The following is a 22062-nucleotide window of genomic DNA, read 5'->3' on the forward strand; positions in this document are numbered from 1 at the left end:
GAGAGAAAGTGGAGGTCAAAAAGCGTTTGATGTCACTTTCGTTACCCCAGGCGTTTTGGTGAATTGAGCCCATGCAGCCGCCACGACAGCCAGTGAATATATACATGCACCCTTGCTGGTAGTCCCAGCAGAGGGGCCAAGAAAAATAGGAGCTGTATGATAGCGGGGTGCTTTCTTGTGTATAATATCCTATAACTTGTCAATGTCCATTTGAGAGTCAATGATGCAGGTGTCTGCAAGGATGCTATTGGTTCTTATTTGTTTCATATTTATTTATTATTATTATTTTTTTTAAGAATATTTTTATTGGTATTTACATGATACAGAATATAAAGTGACATACACAGATATACGGTTAGTCGGGTATTTACATAGGGCCCTCTGTGTTTCGATGGAGGTTGAGTTTGTATCTGGTTCGGAGATTGGTTGTACAGTTTTTTTCGAGTCTGCCCATTGTTCTTGCGCCTATATAACATTGAACATATATGTTGGAGCAGGTGGTTTCGGTTTGGTTGTAGTATACACAAAAAACGTAACATAGAACATAAATTTGACATGCTTTTGTTTTGTTTCAGGTTGATCAGCCGGTTTGGCTCTGGGTTTTTTGTTTATTCATGGAGGTTTGTAGGGGTTTAGGAATATGTCTAGTTTTTCCCACAGTCCTCTGTTGGGGTTCCTCCATGGTGTGTGTCTGAGTGCAGTGTTGTTCGCCCCTCTGAGAAAGGTTACCTAGTTCAACCACCCCTTGAATGTGACTTTGGAAGTATCTTTCCATTTGGCTAGAACTGATTTGACTGTTGTCGTTAGGAGGAAGTCTAGGAGGAGTCTGTCCTGTTGGGTGGATACATCTGCTGTGATATGGGCAGTTGTAGTTGTGGCGAATTTTCGGACAAGATTACAGCCTATGGTGTTGTTGATGAAGCTGACTACCTTCTCCCAAAATGTACTGACCCTACTGCAGTGATATATGAGGTGTGCGAGGTCACCCTTCTCTGTTTCGCAATTCCAACATTTGTCGTTCTCTCTCAGGCCCATCGATGCTAGGCCCGCTGGCGTCCAGTATGCCTGGTGTAGTAGCCAGAATTTCGTTTGCGCTAGCACCGGTGATATCATATTTTTCGATGGGGCTGGCCAGAAGGTTTGCAGGTCCTGTTCCGTGAGTTTGGTACCTAGTTGCGTTTCCCAGTAGTTGGTGTTTTTGGCATTGAGTTTGGTGGAAGTGGGGCGGAGGAGCTTGCACAGGTGTGAGACCTGGTGGGCAGTTGCATTTAATGTTTCTATGTATTGAAAGATTGAAGGTTTGTGCTTAGTTAGGTTTGATTTTGTTAGGGCAATTTTGATAGCCAGGAAATTGTGTAGTTCTCTGTCTGGGAGTGCGTGTTGAGCTTTCAAGTGATTGAAAGTGTAGGGTGACCCTCCTGTCTCTAGCTGCGCTGGGAAGGAGAAACCAAGCTGTCTCTCATTCCTGTATGCTTCTGAAAAAAAGAGTAAGAATTATAATGCCAGCTTTTTTTCTTATAATATCTGAAATTAATAACAATAACAATAATAATAGTGTTGATAATAACAATTACAATGAGGGTGATAAGAATAGGACTAACAATAACAATGATAATGATAGCAGTAGTAATAACAATAATTAAAATGATGATATTAATAGAAGTATTATCAGTAGTAAAAATAATAGTAGTAATAATATGAATAGTAATAATAATAACGATGATGATAATAGAAGAATTATCAGTAGTAAAAATAATAATAGTAAAATTAATAGTAGTAATAATATTATTAACAATAATAACGATGATAATGATAACAGTACTAACAATGACAGTGATACGAATGGTAGTAACAATAATAATGACATTGATGAATATAATATTAGTTATTTCTTTATTTATTTATTGAAGTTTTGTATAGCGCTAGCTGGACCCGAGGGTATCAGAGGTTCTAGGGCGGTGCGACCAATGCCACTGCACTAGTTGCTGACTTTAGGGGCGGGGGAGGAGGGGCTGTGTTTGCAGCTAGATTATAGTTTTTAAAGCACCTCCTACCGCATTCCTGGCCTCCAGCAGTTTAAATAAAATAAAAAAAGGCAAGAAAACTCTGTGATGAATGTTCTCCTGGAGAGATGGGTCTTTTGTCTAGTGGAAGTTTCGACTCTGCATGAGGTAGCGCAGAGGGTTAATGTGCCTGCTGCAAAGAACGTGTACCTTGCAAATCATGACAGTACATGTGTCAGAGAGAACCATATTATTATTATTAAAAGTAACCCCCAACTATGGTTTTATGTTATAAATTCAAAGTTTGTACTTCTCCAGACCAGCACTCAAACTATACTGTCCATCAGTATATATATTGTGACTCCTCCACTTTGTAGTCCTCTGTCTTATGTAACATTTCCTATGCTCGGATTTACACACATATGATTGATTGTCAGTGTAAGGTGTGTGTGATGCAAAGAGCTCTGAAACCCTACACTGGTAAGAGTGGTGCTTTAAACCCAATTAAATGCATCTCAGAGTGAGTGGTTGTGAAGACTTGAATGGCACTGTTAAAGGGTGGTAGTGAGGGAATCCGTGGCGATGGTGGTCATTCAGCCGTGGTCTGTGCAGGTAACAGCGATAGGGCCGGGTAAGGGGGGATTTCGAGGGACAATGCAAAGAGAAAATTAAATAAATAATACATTTTACCTCTGCATTGTCCCTCGAAATCCCCCCTTACTCGGCCCCACCGCTGTTACCTGCACGGACCGTGGCAGTGGTCATTGGGGGGTGCCAACAAACATTTTCGCACAGGGCGCCACCGGTGCTAAAGCCGTCCCTGGTAGTAGTAGTTGTAGTAATAATAATAATGATGATGATACCATTAGCTATAATAATAATAACCATTGAGTGTTTTTGCTCTCTCTCTCCCCGCAGTAACGTGCAAGGAGACAGCCAGACCAGCATCTGTATCACCATCGAGCCCGGGCTCCTCCTGAAGGGAGACATCTTGGTGAGTGTCACTGGAGAGCAGTCCGCTGGTCCCCTCCGCGGGGCAGGTGACGTCAGCCCTGTACAGGAAGTAGATCCTCGCGGTGGGACATCCGGCGGGATAGTAAATGCTACTACTGTGAATGAACGACTTCATGAAAATAGGCTTATAGTGCTGGTGTCTGAAATGATTCACCTCAGGGTGCTTTTTGGCGTGAACAAGAGCTTCGGGGGAGTACCCATAGGGGTGTAACTCAGGCCAATGCAGCGCAGGGAGTGGCGACAGCAATTCAGGGTCATTCATACCAACCCTCCTGATTCAGGCGGGAGACTACCGATTTCAAAGCTAGTCTCCTGCTTCCCGATTCCTGCAAGCAGAAACCCGATTCCTTGGGGGGCCTCATATGAGAGGGGCTGGTCTTGCGTGACTCGGATTATGCACTGTCAGTAACCTGCTCCTGCGAGCAAGTGCACAAGATTTTTGTCACACTTTCTCTGCCTACCATAGCGATTTTTCTGTGCTCCTGACAGGTATGGAAGAATTGTATATTTGAGTTTCTGATATCTGATCCTGCAGCAGCACAATTGCAGACCCCATACATATCGATAGACCCGATGCAGGCTGCTATAGAAGTCAATGGGAGAAATACTTTCTCCTGATTATTTTTCAAAAATCTCCCACTTTCCTGTTCCAAAATGTTGGCATCTATGCAGGGGTACTGAAACCTTCAAAAGGGGGCCTTTCAACCCCAAAGGCAGTGCATACCTTTGAGATAAGGGCTTCTCAGGGACCCCTTATCACATTTTGCGAGAAGATGGGGGGCATCCTTTTGCGATACTCGCGACACGCCAGAGGATTCGGCGGTGTCTGTTATTTCTTTTTTTTCTTATGACCTTGTTAGAGTTGGATGGTTGCTTCCTGGTGTCACACTCCAAATAGGGATCCCTGTGTGACCCAGCTCAGCCCCCTCGCCATGACACATCCGTTCTCTGATTTCATTGGCTAGGGGGCCCCTCCAGACATGAGTCAGAGCCACAGTCATGCATTCCACATGACACTAGATTGGAAGGCGTGCTCAGTGACATCACATGCTGTATGTGCCAGTGAGCCAAGTTCTCACTGCTGACAAATGGTGTTTGATTGAAAGTCCAAATCCTGACACGGGCAACTCAGCCGGTAATCCTTCTGAGGTCAACACGTGTATTCCTATTAAATTGGGTCACTGTAAACCCGAATATTTTAAGCACTTGTAAAAAAAACAGGAATAAACACTCCATAAAGTTATATTTATCGTTATGTTGAATGGCCTGTGTTGGTTAAATCTTACAGTTATTTTTCATTACATAAGGAATCCTCTGTAAGTTGCCCCTACCTTACACCTGTGATACAACAAACAGGACTTACATGCCTGCTAGTGCCTGAATTTAAAGATTTGACTGTGTGCTCTGTGAACGACAGTACGACCTGGACTGTGAGTGCATGGCCCTCGCTGGGGTTTGCTTGTCACTCTCTGGAATTAGTGTTTAGCGGTGTCACTTCTCAGTTCACCTCAGGGCTCAAGTCGGGTACCAGGCGGGTGGACGGCGTCCCCCCACTTATTTTACAGGGTGGACGCCGTTTCAGCTGGTCTTCACCTTTTCGGCCTCTCTGGGTTGAGATCGGAGCCACCTTTCGTGACGTCACTTCCTGTTGTGACGTCACTTCCGGTGACAGCATCCCACCACTTCTTTTTTCAGGACTTGTGCCCTGGTTCACCCTATTCCCGCACATACCACTATTTTGTCCCTTTGCACTATCCATAGGCCTGCTCCACACCTCCCTGTGAATCATGGAGTTGTTAATCAGGGCAGCTGGGGTCAGTCATGTGATTTCCTCTTCCATCTCACTGAGGATGTCATATACATGCTTAATTCAATGCAGATTGTAGGGCTCATTTGTTTATTAGGTTTTATAACACTCTCTTTGTGTTGGCAGCTGCATAATGGCGCCTCCAGATAATGACCAAAGACAGTGGGCAGGAGGTTAGAGCCTCACAGACTCAAGATTGTGAGAGCTCTAGAGAGAGAAGAGGAATTATGTATGTAGGTCTGTGGCACGTGCAGTGCTTAATATGTATAACAATAGATGATGCCAAGACTCAAAATGTTCCTCAGCAGTACATGCCCTACTCCATCAAATCTAGGGAGTGCCGAATACGAAGGCTGCCTAGTCTATACTCTTTCTTATGCTTCTTTCAACCACCACCAGGTACTACCTGTTGCTTTAGCTCTTGCTGGGTAACTTTAATTTCTGCTTTTTCCATTTTTCTGGTAGAAGGACTATTTTTTTTAAAAGTCTGATGAGTTAAAACAAGTGTGCCCCACTCACAAGCACCGGCTCAAATTAAGCACTGAGTGGAAAATTTACAATAACTGGTGCATCCCTGAAGATCAGCATTGATGCGCCAGTTATTTTGCGTGACGTTAGAAACCCCTTTTGCCACCATGGATGTGCTGCATTCACAGATGTGTGACGCATCAGGCAGCGTATAGGTGACATAGTGCTGGAGGCTTGTCACAAGTGTGACGCAACTTTAGCACTGCTTAGGGGCATCCTATACTTGCAATGCTGTGTCACTCCTTACGCCTGCTACAAGCAGGCATAAGGTTTTGATGCAACATGGACGTAAAAGTGATTCAGTGAACTCTTGTAGATTTCACTGCGTCACTTTTACGAGGCTTCCTTGCGACGGAACGCCCACCCTGCATACATTATACCTGAAACAGGTATAATGTTGCGCAGGGCTTTACAACATGATGCATCTCACTAGATGCATCACGTTGTAAATCTGTTGCATAGTGGGGCATGGATTACGACGCCACTGCGTCACAGAAGTAACGCAACGGTGTTGTAAAGATGTGCAAGGGGCTTGTTAATCTGCCCCTGACTACTTGTATAGCACAGAACTAGCCAAAAAGCAGAGGGAACTCTGGACAGAGTGAAAGGCATAGGTAGAGAGTCAGCAAGTGATTGGAGTGGGAGCTGGGTTCTGAAAGCAGAGCTCGAGTTATACATTGGGAGTGATGCCAGGGATAGCATCCATCCTTAACTCAGTGCGCCTTGCCCAGACAGGCACAGTGAACCTGTTTACACTAAAGACTGCACCATCCTTAGCGTAGGCATAAACTTTCGACAGTTTGCACCTGTGCTGCAGATACTGAATTAGTGAAAGGTGAACCTTGGCCCTGTCTTTCACTGGAAAGTGACCAATCTTAACTTGAAGACGGTGCAGGGATCTCCCCACAATCTTTTGCTGCACCTGACTGTAGGGTGCAGCAACCTCCTCCCTAGTAGCACCCTTTGGGGGCAGAGTAAATGTACGAAACCTACTATTTTTTTGGTCTTTTTTTCCAGAGGTTTATTTAGCGCACACGTGACCGGAAAGCATCATAGCGCTTTACATGAGCACCAGTTGCATTACAAATGGACACATTCATTTTTTTGTTAGGCACGGGGAGATTACGTGATTTACCCAGAATCACAGGATGCTAAGCGTTCCTGCCGCGACTCGAACCCGGTTCGCCAGCTTTAAGGTCAACCGCTCTGTCCGTTAGGCCACATCCTCTCCCCTATGTTGCGCACAATCAGTTCACCTCCTCACAGCTTCTGTGCCCATGCACCCACCTTTGTAATAAGTTATAGGCACAATGAGAAAGGGTTGGCATAGTTGGATGGGTCCACACACAGTGCAAATGGGAGCATGCCCCCTGTTATTGTACTAGCACACATCTTGCGCCAGCACAATCAAATTTACAAAATGGGCCATGGAAGCATCTGCGTCCCCAAGGGGGCGTGGGTAGGATGGAGCAGAGAGCACTTGTAGCACATCCACCGTGTAAGATAAGGGGTACTTTACTTGTCTCTGTGCCAAGCAAAGTACCCCGTATCTTACACGGTGCATGTGCCACAAGGAGCCTAGTAAGATTCGGGGTACTTTACTTGGCTCCCCGTGGCACATCCACCGTGTAAGATACAGGGTACTTTACTTGGCTCCTCGCAGCACATCCACTGTGTAAGATTTGGGGTACTTTACTTGTCTCCTTGCAGTCCACCCACCATGTAAGATACGGGGTACTTTACTTGGCTCCCCATGGCACATCCACCGTGTCAGATAAGGGGTACTTTACTTGGCTCCTCGCGGCACATCCACTGTGCAAGATACGGGGTAATTTACTTGGCTCCCCGTGGCACATCCACCATGTAAGATACGGGGTACTTTACTTGGCTCCCCGTGGCACATCCCCCATGTAAGATACGGGGTACTTTACTTGGCTCCCCATGGCACATCCACCGTGTCAGATACGGGGTGCTTTACTTGGCTCCTCGTGACACATCCACCGTGTAAGATGTGAGGTACTTTACTTGGCTCCTTGCTGTACATCCACTGTGTAAGATTCGGGGTACTTCACTTAGTTCCTCATGGCACATCAACCGTGTCAGATAAGGGGTACTTTACTTGGCTCCCCGTGGCACATCCACCGTGTAAGATTCGGAGTACTTTACTTGGCTCCTCGCGGCACATCCACTGTGCAAGATACGGGGTACTTTACTTGGCTCCTCGTGGCACATCCACCATGTAAGATACGGGGTACTTTACTTGGCTCCCCATGGCACATCCACCGTGTCAGATAAGGGGTACTTTACTTGGCTCCTTGTGACACATCCACCATGTAAGATACGGGGTACTTTACTTGGCTCCCCATGGCACATCCACCGTGTCAGATAAGGGGTACTTTACTTGGCTCCTTGCTGTACATCCACCGTGTAAGATAAGGGGTACTTTACTTGGCTCCCCGTGGCACATCCACCGTGTCAGATAAGGGGTACTTTACTTGGCTCCTTGCTGTACATCCACCGTGTAAGATAAGGGGTACTTTACTTGGCTCCCCGTGGCACATCAACCGTGTCAGATAAGGGGTACTTTACTTGGCTCCCCGTGGCACATCCACCGTGTCAGATACGGGGGTACTTTACTTGGCTTCCCGTGGCACATCCACCGTGTCAGATACGGGGTACTTTACTTGGCTCCTTGCTTCTCATCCACTGTGTAAGATACGGGGTACTTTACTTGGCTCCTCGTGGCACATCCACCATGTAAATTTCGGGGTACTTTACTTGGGTCCTTGCTTCTCATCCACTGTGTAAGATACAGGGTACTTTACTTGGCTCCTCGTGGCCCATCCACCATGTAAATTTCGGGGTACTTTACTTGGCTCCTCGTGGCACATCCAGAGTGTAAGATTCGGGGTACTTTACTTGGCTCCTTGCTTCTCATCCACTGTGTAAGATACGGGGTACTTTACTTTGCTCCCTGTGGCACATCCAGAGTGTAAAATTCGGGGTACTTTACTTTGCCCCCTGTGGCACATCCACCGTGTCAGATAAGGGGTACTTTACTTTGCCCCCTGTGGCACATCCACTGTGTAAGATTCGGGGTACTTTGCTTGTCTGCTCTTCCATTGTCCACTGTCCAAGTCTGCGGCTTCACTGTGGTAGCTAACATCAGACAATGTGGTCTTACAAAAGAACAGTAGAACTGGCAGTCTAACCCTCAGTTACTCGTGGCTGTATTGCTGGTATTTGCTGTGTATATCTATTGCATTGGTGTCCTCACACGCGTAGGCTCTTATGATGCCTGAATGCACTGCTGGGGCTTCCAGTGTCTTATTATATGATCTCAGACCACTCTACTTTTAGCTCTACTGTTAGCTGTAGTGTAAGATTCTGGATGCATGGTGATGCTAGTATCTTGCACTGCTATCTCCATTTTAATAATGTGTTGTCCTTGAGAGCTGTGGTGTATCCAGTGTAAATTGATGTGGTTCATCGTTGCATTGATGCGGTCTCCACCACCGGGTGTGTGGTGCCTTACTGAATTCATGGTATCTCCAGTGTTACCAGTGTAACAGTCTTCCTGCTCTACTCGTACCTTCCGTTTTCGATTATTTGGCAACAACTAACAGTGTATCCAGCTCCTGTAGTTTTGCCAGCGTTAAATTCTCTGGTGTTTTACTAATCTAGTCCTATTTCTAGTGCAACAGTTTGCAGCGCATTCCTCTAGGGCTATGTTAGTGGTAATATTGTTTGCTCTTTTTATATACATTGCCCTAGGGATGCAGTGTGTGTGTGTGTGTGTGTCTGTTTTCTCCACTCCCGAGGCATTGTAGTATTACAGGAGACCCGCCTTTGGTGGGTTAGTGGACTAATGCATTTACTGTAAGGGCCTGTGTTCGACCTCAAGGTCACAAGTTTAAATCCTGGTGGGCCAACTCAACCTTTCATCCTTCTGAGGTCGATAAAATGAGTACCATTGAGTAGGGCAACAATAAACATCTGTTATTCAACGCCAAGATCCCCTTGGGTAAATATGTGCTTTACAAATACACGTGTTATGTTATGTAGAACGGGACAGAGAGCACTTGTGGGGACACTTCTGGAATAATGATCATGCCAGTGCACGTATAGCACTGACACTATTATAAGCGTGCGTTCCCTCAATAGATGGGGATGTGGCCCCATGCTTAAGAGGGATACATTTTGCTTGTTCCTTATTATGGATGGCGGAACTGAGGCAAAGAGTTGAGGCACACACAGTATATTCTCCCCCCCCCCCCACTCCCCCCCCTGAAGGTGTGCTCTAAAAGGCGAGACAGGGTCCCAAAGAGCCCACAGACATCCCCCTGCAGGTGGATTTCTGTCCCCCTTTGGAAGTTCAGGCCAGTGACCCCTGCACTATAAAAACAGATTGAAGGAACTGCCTCCCTTTTCACTATGCCCTGCCTCTAGTGGAGTCATGGGTACGCTACACATTCTTTGTAATAGGGTGCACTCTCCCTGTTTGTGCCCGGCACACTGTTTTAACACCTTTGAAGCTCATGACGAGCTCATGAGCCACGATGCTCGTGTGCTCATGACGAGCTCAGCTCGTCATGACCTTTAGAACGCTCAGGTGCGGGGCTAATTCCCCTGCAGTGCGAACGTTTTAAAGAAACGGGTGTGGTCATAACGAGCTCAGCTCGTCACGAGCACACGACCACCGTGGCTCATGACGAGCTGACCTCGTCATGAGCACGGGGCGCTGTGCACGCCCCCCCCCCCCCGTACAGCATGGGAATTTGCCGACTGCGAAGGGGTTAAAGGTGCACCTTGGTGCAAACAGGGACAGTGCACACCAGTATAATATGGACATTGGTATTTTCATTGAAGAAATAGGTTTTTCAATACTGCATTGTGGACATCTCTTGCCTGTGGTTTCTGTGTTCCTTACTATCCCTGAAATCTCCCAACAGCTAAAGTGTTACCACAAGAAGTTCCGCAGCCCGAACCGTGACGTCATATTCCGGGTCCAGTTCCATACCTGCGCTATCCATGACCTGGGGATCATCTTCGGCAAGGAGGATCTGGACGAGGCCTTTAAAGGTAAATTCCCAGGCAGTGCCAGGCTCTGTCATCTAGACTGGACATGAGAGCCTTTAAAGCCAGCTACAGCATCCCTAAGCCTGGCTGATCTATTGGTGGATTTGTGTGTTAGACAAATGTACTCAGACACTAATAAAGAGAGGATATGGTGACTAGCTTGTCTCTGCAAAGTGTAAAAGCTGCAAAATGCTGGTTACAGATAAGTCACATATTTATAACTTGCATTATTATCATAACATCAGCATACTAGTACATGGAAGCTTCAGCACTCCCGGACGGTTGTATGTCATTACAACGCGGGCTTTTATCCCGCATGCCATTACAACGCGGGGATTACAACGAAAGTCGTTACAACGACTTTCGCTGGAGGGTGCTGGATAGTGGAATAGTTTAATTTTCTATCCCAACTCCAGCCCACGTTGACAGTAGGGAAGGTGTTGGATAGAAAATTAAACTATTCCCTATCCAACAGCGCCCTCCAGCGAAAGTCATTGTAACGACTTTCGTTGTAATCACTGCGTTGTAATGGTAGTGCGGGGTAATCCCCGCATTGTAATGGCTGTTCTCCCTCCCGGACACGAGAAGGAGAGTAAGAGAAGGGTGAATGCATGAAGGTTAGAAACAGAGTTAATATTCAATAATTAGTAGGGGAAGATATTAAAAGGACAGCTCTGAAAACTCCTGGGGATTTTACCCATAATCTAGTGTTTTGTGCCTGGGTAATATAAATTGTTCCTAAATGTATTGATTTGTATTTTAAAAAAAACATTGAGCTAGAATTTAAATCACAATAAGAGGCAGTTCAGTAGGAATATCAATAGTTGCAGTAGGTTTTGCAATAAGTTTTAGTGTGTTTCTGCTTTGAAGGTTAGCTGATTTAACACGTGTGGCTGGACTATACAAAGGAAATGTATCGTTCGTGTAATCTCGCTTCCATTTGAGCTGAAATGGCGCATAGCACATTATGTGGTTTAAATAAGCAAGATTTCTTTGGCATTTGTACAAAATCATTTACAAAATAACTGAGAAGTGGGTGCTACATATCTGGTGACATACAGTGCTAAAGTGACTTAACACATGATATTAACACAAGTATTCAAATAGTGGAATAATAATTTTTAAAAGTTTGTCTGAAAGACATTTTTTTGTGTAAATGATATAGCATTGGGAATCAATGTTCACGAAGTTCAATCTCAAAATGTATAGATGTTTCAATTGCTCGTATAAGAAATACCTGAGGTCTCCATCAGGTAATGGTAACACATCATTAACAAACCATGCACCCACAAAGCAATTTTGTGGAGAAGGTGTCGTCATAATTCAAATCACCTACATTGAGTATTATACACCTACGAGAATCATTTATTTTGAAAGATAAGTACAACTCTTTTGAAGTATTTCTGTATCGGTCACAACAGCAGTTCCACCATTGCAGTCAGTGCATCGTAATATGTGCCAGGTGTATGTAGCTTAATAGCTGACAACACACTACACACTCCAGTAGCCAATACAGCAATATGGACTACAGAACTGTTTTTGATTTGTATTTTAAAACGTTTATAGCACATATAGTTTGGTCACATTAAAAAAGTTAAATCTTGTAAATCAATTGAACTGGTCTTAGTAACAATAACATCACACTCTTTTGAACCTTTTTAACGCGATCTGACTGTTGCAGATAGCTTTAATTTATGGAGGTAAACAAAGCACTGTCAAAAGCAATGGGATAGTCTCTACCTTGGTCACTTAACTTGGGGCCAGATGTATACTCATTCCACATTGTGACTTGCAATTTGCGCTACATTGCCAGTCGCAAATTGTGAGACGCAATATGGAATGTGCAATAAATGTAAATGTGGGTGTACTTGTAAAGCGCACTACAACTCCAAGGAGTATCTAGGCGCTGAAGACCGCTGGGGAGCCTGTCCTGGTTTTCCCTGTGAGATGGTCCCTTTCTGGGTGTCTCCAAGGTGAAACCAGGCATCCCCAGCGTCTGTGGGGGGCCGTTGTAGAGATGAGGCAAGCTTAATGCCCAGAGTTGCCGAGTGTGATCCTTGGTTAGAGTAGGCACCGAGGTGAGAATTATGAAATCCGTTTTGACCCTGGTCCACGACCCTGCCACATCTGGAATTGAACCCTGGTCCCGGGCCGTTCTCTGCTTACGGGTCTGCCGCTCTAACCAGTGAGCCACACCACTCCACAATAGTGTGTTTAACACTGTTTACCATTCCCAATGGCGAGGCTCGTGAATATTAATGAACCTCTCACAATTTGCATGCCCATTGAGAATGACAGGCCAGGGATGGGGCCTGCTGGGCTCAGCAGACCACTATGTCTGGGACTGCTTTTATATAAAGCAGTTTTTTTTTAATGCAGCCCATTTTCCTTAAAAAAAACTAAATGTTTTTTTTAAAAAAATGTTAAGGGTAGCTTTTGGTCCCTGGGACAACTGCCTGCCCTTAAAAAATATTTTTAGAGACAGTCACAAAGTGTACGGGGTCCTCTGGGGACCCCTTCCAAACTGCGACTGCATTACCACCATCTTGTAGAGGGTGGTAATTTGCGAGTGTTTTGCGACAGCAATTGTAGTTACAAAACATTTGTACATGGGGTTGCGGTTGCTATTAGGAATGTAATGCCCCTTCCTAATAGCGACTCACAATTTCTAAATAGTGATTCGCAAATAAATTGCGACTCGCCATTTAGGAAATGTACATAGGCCCTTCACGTTTTGCATGTGCAAACGTGTTGCAAACCCATTTGTGTATGCAAAATTGGGTCGTACGTCTGGCCCTTGGTCGCTTAACTCAATTTTTCAACTCTAGACTCATCCCCACAAATTGGTACCAGTGGTGTTGAAGCTTTGAAATCTGATGAAATTGCAATTTTGGCTCATTGTAACAAAGTCAACTGAATCTTTCCTAGAGAAGCCGAAAATGCGCTTTGCTGATTGTTTAAGAGTGTCACTATTATGTTCTAAGTACAGCTGCACACACCTGGAGACTGGATTTCCTGGTCACCAAGTGGACACATGCAGATTAGAGATATAAACCATTTGGTGAATGTGGCTTTCATAAAATTGTGCCGTAAAAGCTGTCAGTTGTTTGAAATTTGCAAGATGTTTCAGCTATTGAGTTTGCGGGAACATATTTGCCTAAACTTGTGATTTGAGGGATTTTAGTTTGCAATAATAAATGAACAAATAACCTGACCTTATATGTTTTAATATTATACATACGGTAAGGTGTTTGAACTCGCAAAGCCAATGTTATACATATCATGTAGGAGAGCGAGAATTTTTAGGATTCATAGCTTAATGCTTAGACACTTTTATAGCTTTTAAACGCTTAAAATATGTAAAAAGCTATTCACATAATCAACCGATGCCATCTATTTGTGTAATTTTACAAATGTTTCGGGGCTATAGAAAGGGGATTTGAATTTATAAGTACAAATTTATAATAGCCATTAATACTTTTTTAACAAACCATTCCTACTTTTTTGTACGTTGTAAGGTATTTGTAGTTCTGAAAAGTTAAGAGGTTGTTTAAATATAATAATAGACAGTTTAACTTGTGTATTAATAAATCCATTTTTTAAAGTTGCTAAATTTACTAGAGTACTTTTCTGGAATTTTTTGTAATTCTAAATATTATTCCTATAAACGTTCATGTTTTATTTATGTTGAATAACCTTTAATGTTTAATTATTTTAAAAACAAACTGCTGTCATTATTATGTTATTAAATACACATTCCTTGGGCACATATTCTTCAGATTTCAGAAAGGTAGGTGTATTTACCAACAATTTGCCAAAGCATAACACCCCCATTTATAACTTTTTTGATCATTTGAATCTTTCGAGTCTAAGTTCGAGCTTTTTTACTGAGTGTTCAGCAAATGCCAGAACTGGAAAGGTTTGTATCAACAATTACTATTTAAATACCACACATACCATTTTAAATACTAGGATAACATGTATGCACTAACTCCAAAACCTCAATTTAAATAATATAGGAGTATTTTGGTACCCTTAGATGTATGATACCTGTTGTCATAAACTGTAAATAATGTGTAGTATCTACTCTAAAATGTCCCTTGGATATCATAAATCTTAGGGGTGAATCGGTATGTAACCTGTTTTGTTTCAAACACTTATCTGTTGTAGCCAACAGAGATAAAATAAAGTTTTTATTATTCGCAGTAAACCATAACTCACTAGTAAAATGACTTTCAACTTGATTTTACTATTAGAAAAATAAAAATTAATTTTTAGTACAAACTGTGAAAAATAGATAGAATTGATTTTCATAATGTTTTACAATCGCTTCACATTGATATCATTGTTATCGAAAGAAATAAAATATATTAAATACAAAAACATTACTCAGGCAAATCTTGAGAAATTCAAATCAGTGTCTCTGATCAATTTATCACTTTTTTAATCAATATGCAAAAATACATCAATTATCTCATGAGTATATGGTCTACAAATATTTATTGTTTCTATAAGCCTAAGCTATTCAGCTCCTACGTCTTTCCTGGCAGAGACCCGGATGTGGGTTCTTTGTAAAATGTACCCGTAATTAAACTATGTTAAAAAAGCTGCTGAGGCAGTGGCTGTGTAGATTGTAATTATTATCTGGCTGGACAGCACAGCACATCTGTTGCCAGACAATTATGTGCGCATCACTATAGAGGGACTTTGGCCCCGCCCATATGTCAGGAGCCAAGAGTACATGTTCTGACTGAGAGGATTTTGTGTGCGTCCTCAACAAAAGTGCTTGCTCTCTACCAGCTGGGAATATTTTTCATTTTGTTTATTCAGCTGCCTAATCGTGACATTTGAGGGACACACACATGATATTGTAATGCTATTAAAGTGTCTAGAATAACTAGATAATTCATGTTGTATTTCTCTGGCTTCAACATAGATGGATGGAGGGCAGTAATTGACCTATATGATTTTTTTGGTCTGGCTTGACAGTGCAACAGTGATCTAACCTTTTAACCTACATCAATCGTATTCTACAATTCTTTACTTCCACATAAATACATATCTATTCCCCTGCTATTTACTTTTAATATGTCACATTACCATACAAAATTCCTTTACAGCTAGATCTATTGGCATTGCCAATGCTTGTTTCCTTTCAGTTTCTACTGCTTATTGCAGTGGATTTCTTTTTCTAATATTCCCACAGGTGATGTCGGAAAAACAAAAATTTCATAAAGATTTTAGGGGAGAAAAACTTTAGAGTGTGCCTGCCATTTTGTGTGAAGTTTCCAAATTGTACACCACACAGTTTTCAACGTTTACCAAGTTTCAGACTGCATTCGAGGGAAGAATTTGTGCACAAAAGTGTGTTTTTCCCGCAGTCTTTCTCATCCAAGCCTTCCTTTTGCACAAGGTTTTACAAACAGTGTGAAGTGTAGAAAGACTGCAAAGTTTAAAAGTTAAAACTAGCAATCTTTGCAGCTTTGCACACACCTCCACAAATGTAAAGAAAGTCGTGGAATGGTTTAAAACCCAACATCAATAAAATCGTCTTTGTGTGAGATTTGTGCAAGCTGACTTTCTCACTTCATTTCAGCATAAGGAATGATACGTCCTTTCGACATTAGTTTCCTGAAACCCCCCACAAAACCCTCTATGTTAACTTTTTTGTAGGTGTGTTTTCTTGGGGGTGGGGGGAGGTGTGATTTCACTAGTGGCATAATTGGACGAAAGAATCATAAATTAGCAACCTTATGATGTGCAATATTGTTAAACTGGCCTATTTTCACTAGTATGTATATATAGTTTGGCACTTTCTGTTTTTTTATTCGTGTAGTTTTGGTTACTTGATGTTTATCTTTTTCTAAAAAGCCAGAATATCACTCTGTATCTAAAATATACACTGACCGCAGAGACCAAGTGACCAGTTTCAAACGCATTCGCATTCTTACTCCCACAACTCCCTATGCCAGTGATTTATCCAACCCACCCCACTAAAACCACATATGATGCCGCAACTCTCCACGCCCTCAACCCCGGACGCACACCACAATGCTGCCAAGCCACCCCAGGACGTACCCACGGCCCATTCGCCTGCCTCTCCTGCAAGTACAACTGCTTCAGGACCCTCACCAAACCCACTCCCTCTACACACAACTCCGACTCCAACCGCCTGAAGTGCATCCTGCTTAACACCCGCTCGGTCCACAAACACGCCACTGAACTCTGGGACCTACTCGACACTGCATCACCGGACATCGCCTTCCTCACAGAAACATGGATGAACACATCATCAGCACCCGACATCGCCATAGCCATACCGGACGCTTACAAGATTATCCGAAAAGACCGCACCAATCAAACAGGAGGAGGCATCGCCATCATCCACAGGAACACCATCAAAATCACGACCAGCTCCGACGATAATATTGCAACAGCCGAACATCTCCACTTCCAGATCCACACCGACCCCAGGACCACACTTAGAGGCACCCTCATCTACAGGCCTCCAGGCACCCGCACTCAATTCTGCGATGACATCACGGACTTCATCAGCCCACATGCCCTCGCCTCCGAGAACTACATTCTTTTAGGAGACCTCAACTACCACCTTGAAAACAAACACGACAGCAACACCACCACCCTTCTAGACAACCTGACCAACCTCGGACTCAAACAACTTGTTGACACCCCCCACCCATGCTGCCGGACACACACTCGACCCTATCTTCACTTCCAGCAAGCATATCACCTTCGATCGCACCACAGCTCTCCATTGGACGGACCACAGCTGTGTTCACTTCAGCTACAAAACCACCCTGAACAACAACCGCCCTCAACCCATCCCTCGAAGAAACTGGAACAAAATCACCTCCGACCAACTCCTCACATCACTCAACCAAAACCCTCCCACCCTCTCACTAGACCCAAACCAAGCGGCCACCAATCTCAAGCAATGGATCACCCTCAGTGCGGACGAATTAGCACCCCTGAAAAAGCACCAGATCAAATCAGCCAACAAAAAGGCTCCCTGGTTCAACGATGACCTTAAAAAATCCAAGAAGCTATGCCGCACCCTGGAGAAAACATGGAGAAAAAACCCAACCACCGGCAACATGGCCACCCTCAAGGCAGCCACCTGCAAACACCACCAACTGATTTGATCCGCCAAAAAATCAGCTTTCAAGGATCGTCTCGACAACAACTCTCACAACAGCAAGGAACTCTTCAACATCGTCAAAGAATTCACCAGCCCCATCGCAGCATCTAACGACATCACTCCCTCCCAAGACCTCTGCAATGCGCTATCCTCCTTCTTCCACAACAAAATAGCCGACATCCACAACAGCTTCGAGAACACCCCCAGCGATCAGCCCTCCCCACCCCCCTCAGATCCTAATACGCCAACTAACATCCTTAGCAATTGGAACCCAATCACCATTGAAGATACCACCCGCCTAATGAACTCAATCCATTCTGGCTCGCCAACCGACCCCTGCCCCCACTACATCTTCAACAAAGCTGACTCCATCATCGCACCCCATCTCCGTGACGTCATCAACTGCTCGTTCTACTCTGCCACCTTTCCAGATAGTTGGAAACACGCCGAACTCAGCGCCCTCCTGAAGAAACCCACAGCAGACCCCTCGGAACTCAAAAACTACCGACCCATATCCCTCCTCCCATTCCCGGCCAAAGTCATTGAGAAAGCCGTCAATAGCCAACTCGCCGCATTCCTGGAATCCAACAACTCCCTCGATCCATCTCAATCTGGGTTTCGAGCCAAACACATAACCGAAACCGCCCTCATCGCAGCGACTGACGACATCCGAACACTACTTGACAATGGAGAAACTGTGGCCCTCATTCTACTCGACCTCTCCGCCGCTTTCGACACAGTCTGCCACAGCACCCTTATACAACGCCTCAGCAACATCGGCATACAAGGAAAAGCCCTGGACTGGATCATCTCATTCCTCGCTGGGAGAACTCAAAGAGTTCGACTTCCCCCATTCAACTCGAAGGCCACCGAAGTCATCTGTGGCGTACCACAAGGATCTTCACTCAGTCCCACCCTCTTCAACGTTTACATGAGTCCTCTCGCCTCCATCACGCGTCAACACAACCTCAACATCATCTCTTATGCCGAGACACCCAGTTAATCCTATCCCTCACCAAAGACCCCAACACAGCCAAAACCAATCTTCACGAAGGCATGAAAGAAGTAGCCGAATGGATGAAACATAGCCGCCTAAAACTCAACTCAGACAAAACCGAGGTGCTCATTCTAGGTTCTTCCCCCTCTGCCTGGGACGACTCTTGGTGGCCCTCCGCACTGGGCACAGCACCCACTCCCACAGACCATGCACGTAACCTTGGCTCCATCCTAGATTCCTCTCTCTCGATATCCAGACAAGTCAACGCAGTCTCGTCCTCCTGCTTCAACGTACTTCGCATTCTCAAAAAGATCTTCCGCTGGATCCCCCTCGAGACAAGAAAGACTGTCACCCACGCACTGGTCACGAGTCGACTGGATTATGGAAACACCCTCTACGCTGGAATCACAACAAAATTACAGAAAAACCTCCAACGCATTCAAAACGCATCAGCGAGACTCATATTAGACGTCCCTCGCCAAGATCACATCTTCAGACACTTAAAAGACCTCCACTGGCGTCCCGTCAACAAAAGAATTACTTTCCGCCTTCTCACCCACGCACACAAAGCCCTCTACAATCTAGGACCCGAGTGCTTCAACACTCGACTGTCATTCTACAAACCCACCTGCCAACTAAGATCGTCCAATCAAGCCCTCGCCGCAGTCCCGCGCATCCGAAGATCCACCATGGGCGGCAGATCATTCTCATTCCTTGCTGCCAAGATCTGGAACTCACTCCCCACTCACCTCCGCCTTACTCAAAACCACATCTCCTTCAGAAAAGAACTTAAAACATGGCTATTCGACAAATAATTATCCCCTCCCCAAGCGCCTTGAGACCCTCTGGGTGAGTAGTGCGCTATACAAATGCTCGAACTTGAACTTGAACTATCTTACGGAGTTAAGAACATTTTAGAGATCTGGGTGTAAGTCATAGGTCAGAGGTTAAATACCTGCCTGGACTGACTAAGCCTTTCATGCTTCGCAGTCGATGCGATTAGCACTAGTTATCTAGCTAGTAAAAACACCTGTTTTGTGCAATGCTGCAGTATGACACAACTCTGATAGCAGGCTCGCTGGCATGTTTTTACCAGATGTTCTGATGAAAATATTGCGCCGTATTGTCTCCACACTGCTTTTAGTGAAAGTGAGCAAGGGAAGGGTCAGAAAGCTCAAACCAACATTCAGAAAGCAGCTTGTTCTATTGAATAACTTTGGTAAGGGGCCTCTACGGTGTCATTATTAATATGCCCACCCTTTCCTGTTCTCAGCTGTTCTGCACCTGCTGCTCTTAAATACTTGTGGCTTGTTACTAGAGAGAGAACGACCGAAGCGCCTTTATATATAGCCGCAGTGATGGACACTTCCCCTGACCCCATTGCTGCCACCTCTGCCCTTTAACCTGGAACCGGTATTAGTCACGCAGGTGACGTGGCGTGTCTCCAGCTGGCGTGCAGACCTCACTTGCTTTTCAACACAGTCTTGCATTGTTTTGTGCTTGTTCCTGACGTGTGAACATGGATTGTAAAATGTACTGCTCGTTTGGGTGTCTCTGGCATGCTGCTGTGATAGCATGCTGGGTGGAGCACGTGCTGCACAGGTCTCTGAAAAAAGTCCTGTCATGGCTGTGGACTTCAGAGAACTGGGTTACCCTGGAATCTGTGCCAGCCATGCAATCCGGAGCACCCATGGGCACGCAGATGTGTGTGCACAACTCGGCTGCACACATTCAGCCCAGTAACGTGCACGCACGTCTGTAAATTAGTGCTTCCATAAAATGCCCTTTACTTTTGCAAATGAGACACATGAAATGTGCCTTTATCTAAACTATCCTGACTTCAGTAGATTCAAAGCCGTGATCCAAGCATTTTTTATTTTAATGTTATTTTATGCGATTTTATATAGCGCAAACATTACCCGATGGTGTCAGAGCGCATTATAATGTTACATAAGGACTTTGGATTACATGAGTTACATAAGAGATACAAACAGAAAAAGATTGCAAATGTACAAGTTGTAAAGTTACTCAAGGAAGAGATACAAAGGATATAAACTCTAAAATCACATAGGAATGGTAGTAAGTACAATGGATGCAAGCAGCATAGGTGCCAGGTGACCCACCGACCATTGATCACACCCCCACCCACCTATCCCTGCCTCACTTCAGGGCCCATCTTTTCTCCCACTGCCAGCTCAAGGTCTTTCCGGTTACTTTTGACTTCTTCGCCTCAAGCTCTCCACTTCTGCAGTCTTCGCCTCGTGTAAGTCACTTGTAACCACACGGGATCACACCTGCACTCCCAAGGCTCAGACAGCTTCCTATTACAAATGCAGCTGTCACTGTTTTGTTTTATGTATTTCACAGAAGAAAAATGTTCTTTAGAAACGTTTTTCATAGCAACGATGGCTGTACATTGATGGTGGAGGGGGGGTGGATGGCTTAGATTTGACGAATTAACCTTTGTTTTATGGATTCATTGCACCAGTTCTGAGCCTGGGATGGGTGATGGTAAAATATTTCAAGAATATGACATTCTATTAACTAAAGGATTCTGCAATCATGGAATATACATCGATTACAAGGTACAGAGAAGGCACAAGTTTAAAATCATCATATTTACAGCAAATGGGGACTTATCAGCGTCTGGGCGATGGCTCAGACTGTGCAGACTCGACTAGCACTCCTGCTAACCCGACTGAGAGCTGGACCCAGCGCCGTCTGTTGAGTACCCTTTTCGATTCCCAAAAAATAGGGAACTCCTTCCAGTAGCCACTCTGCCACCCTGAACAGAACAGTATATGTCAGTGGTTCCCAAACTTTTTTGACCTGTGGCTCCCTTGACCTAATCGGCAGTTGGCCGTGGCTCCCCACCATTTTTTTACTGGTGGGTGGGTGGTATGTACCTTCTGTTATCTTCCTTAAAGTAATTGGGACGCATTCTTTCACTCATCCAACCATCCGTTCTCTCATTCATCCACCCTTTCACTTCACTCACCTATCCATCCTTTTGTCCATCTACCCCCTTTCACTAACTCATCAATCCTTACATCCACCTTTTCACTCATCCATCCATTCACCATTTCACTTATCAAGTCATCCATCCACCCATTCACTTGCCCATCATCTACCCTTTCATTCATCCATCCACACATCCTTTCACACACCCATCCACCAATTCACTCACCCATCAGCTGCCCTTTCACTCATTCATCCATCCTTTCACACACCCATCCACACTTTTACCCATCCATCTACCTTTCCACCCATACATCCATCTATTTATCTTTTCTCTCATCCATACTTCCACTCATTCACTCATCCATCCATCCTTTCTTTCATTATCTATCCATTCCCCCTTTCATTCATGCATTCATCCTTTCAGTAATCCATCCAGCCATTCAGACATTCCTTCACTTATTTACTCACCCACCTTTTCACATTATGAGCTGAGCCTTTGTCTGCAGAGTTGCAG

General features: G+C 44.5%; 1 protein-coding gene across 2 annotated transcripts in view; it reads left to right on the forward strand.

Annotated features, from left to right (window-relative positions):
- The window catches only part of TNS1 (tensin 1), a 1078078-nt gene that overhangs the window by 712724 nt on the left and 343292 nt on the right, over window positions 1–22062 (forward strand). For both annotated transcript variants that reach the window (XM_078679262.1, XM_078679263.1), the window contains 2 exons: window positions 2922–2997; window positions 10305–10434. In XM_078679262.1, the coding sequence (XP_078535388.1) occupies window positions 2922–2997; window positions 10305–10434 (206 nt within the window). The remainder of the gene's footprint in view (window positions 1–2921; window positions 2998–10304; window positions 10435–22062) is intronic.

This window comes from Lissotriton helveticus, chromosome 3_1 (assembly GCF_964261635.1).
Source record: "Lissotriton helveticus chromosome 3_1, aLisHel1.1, whole genome shotgun sequence".
NCBI classification, from domain to species: domain Eukaryota; kingdom Metazoa; phylum Chordata; class Amphibia; order Caudata; family Salamandridae; genus Lissotriton; species Lissotriton helveticus.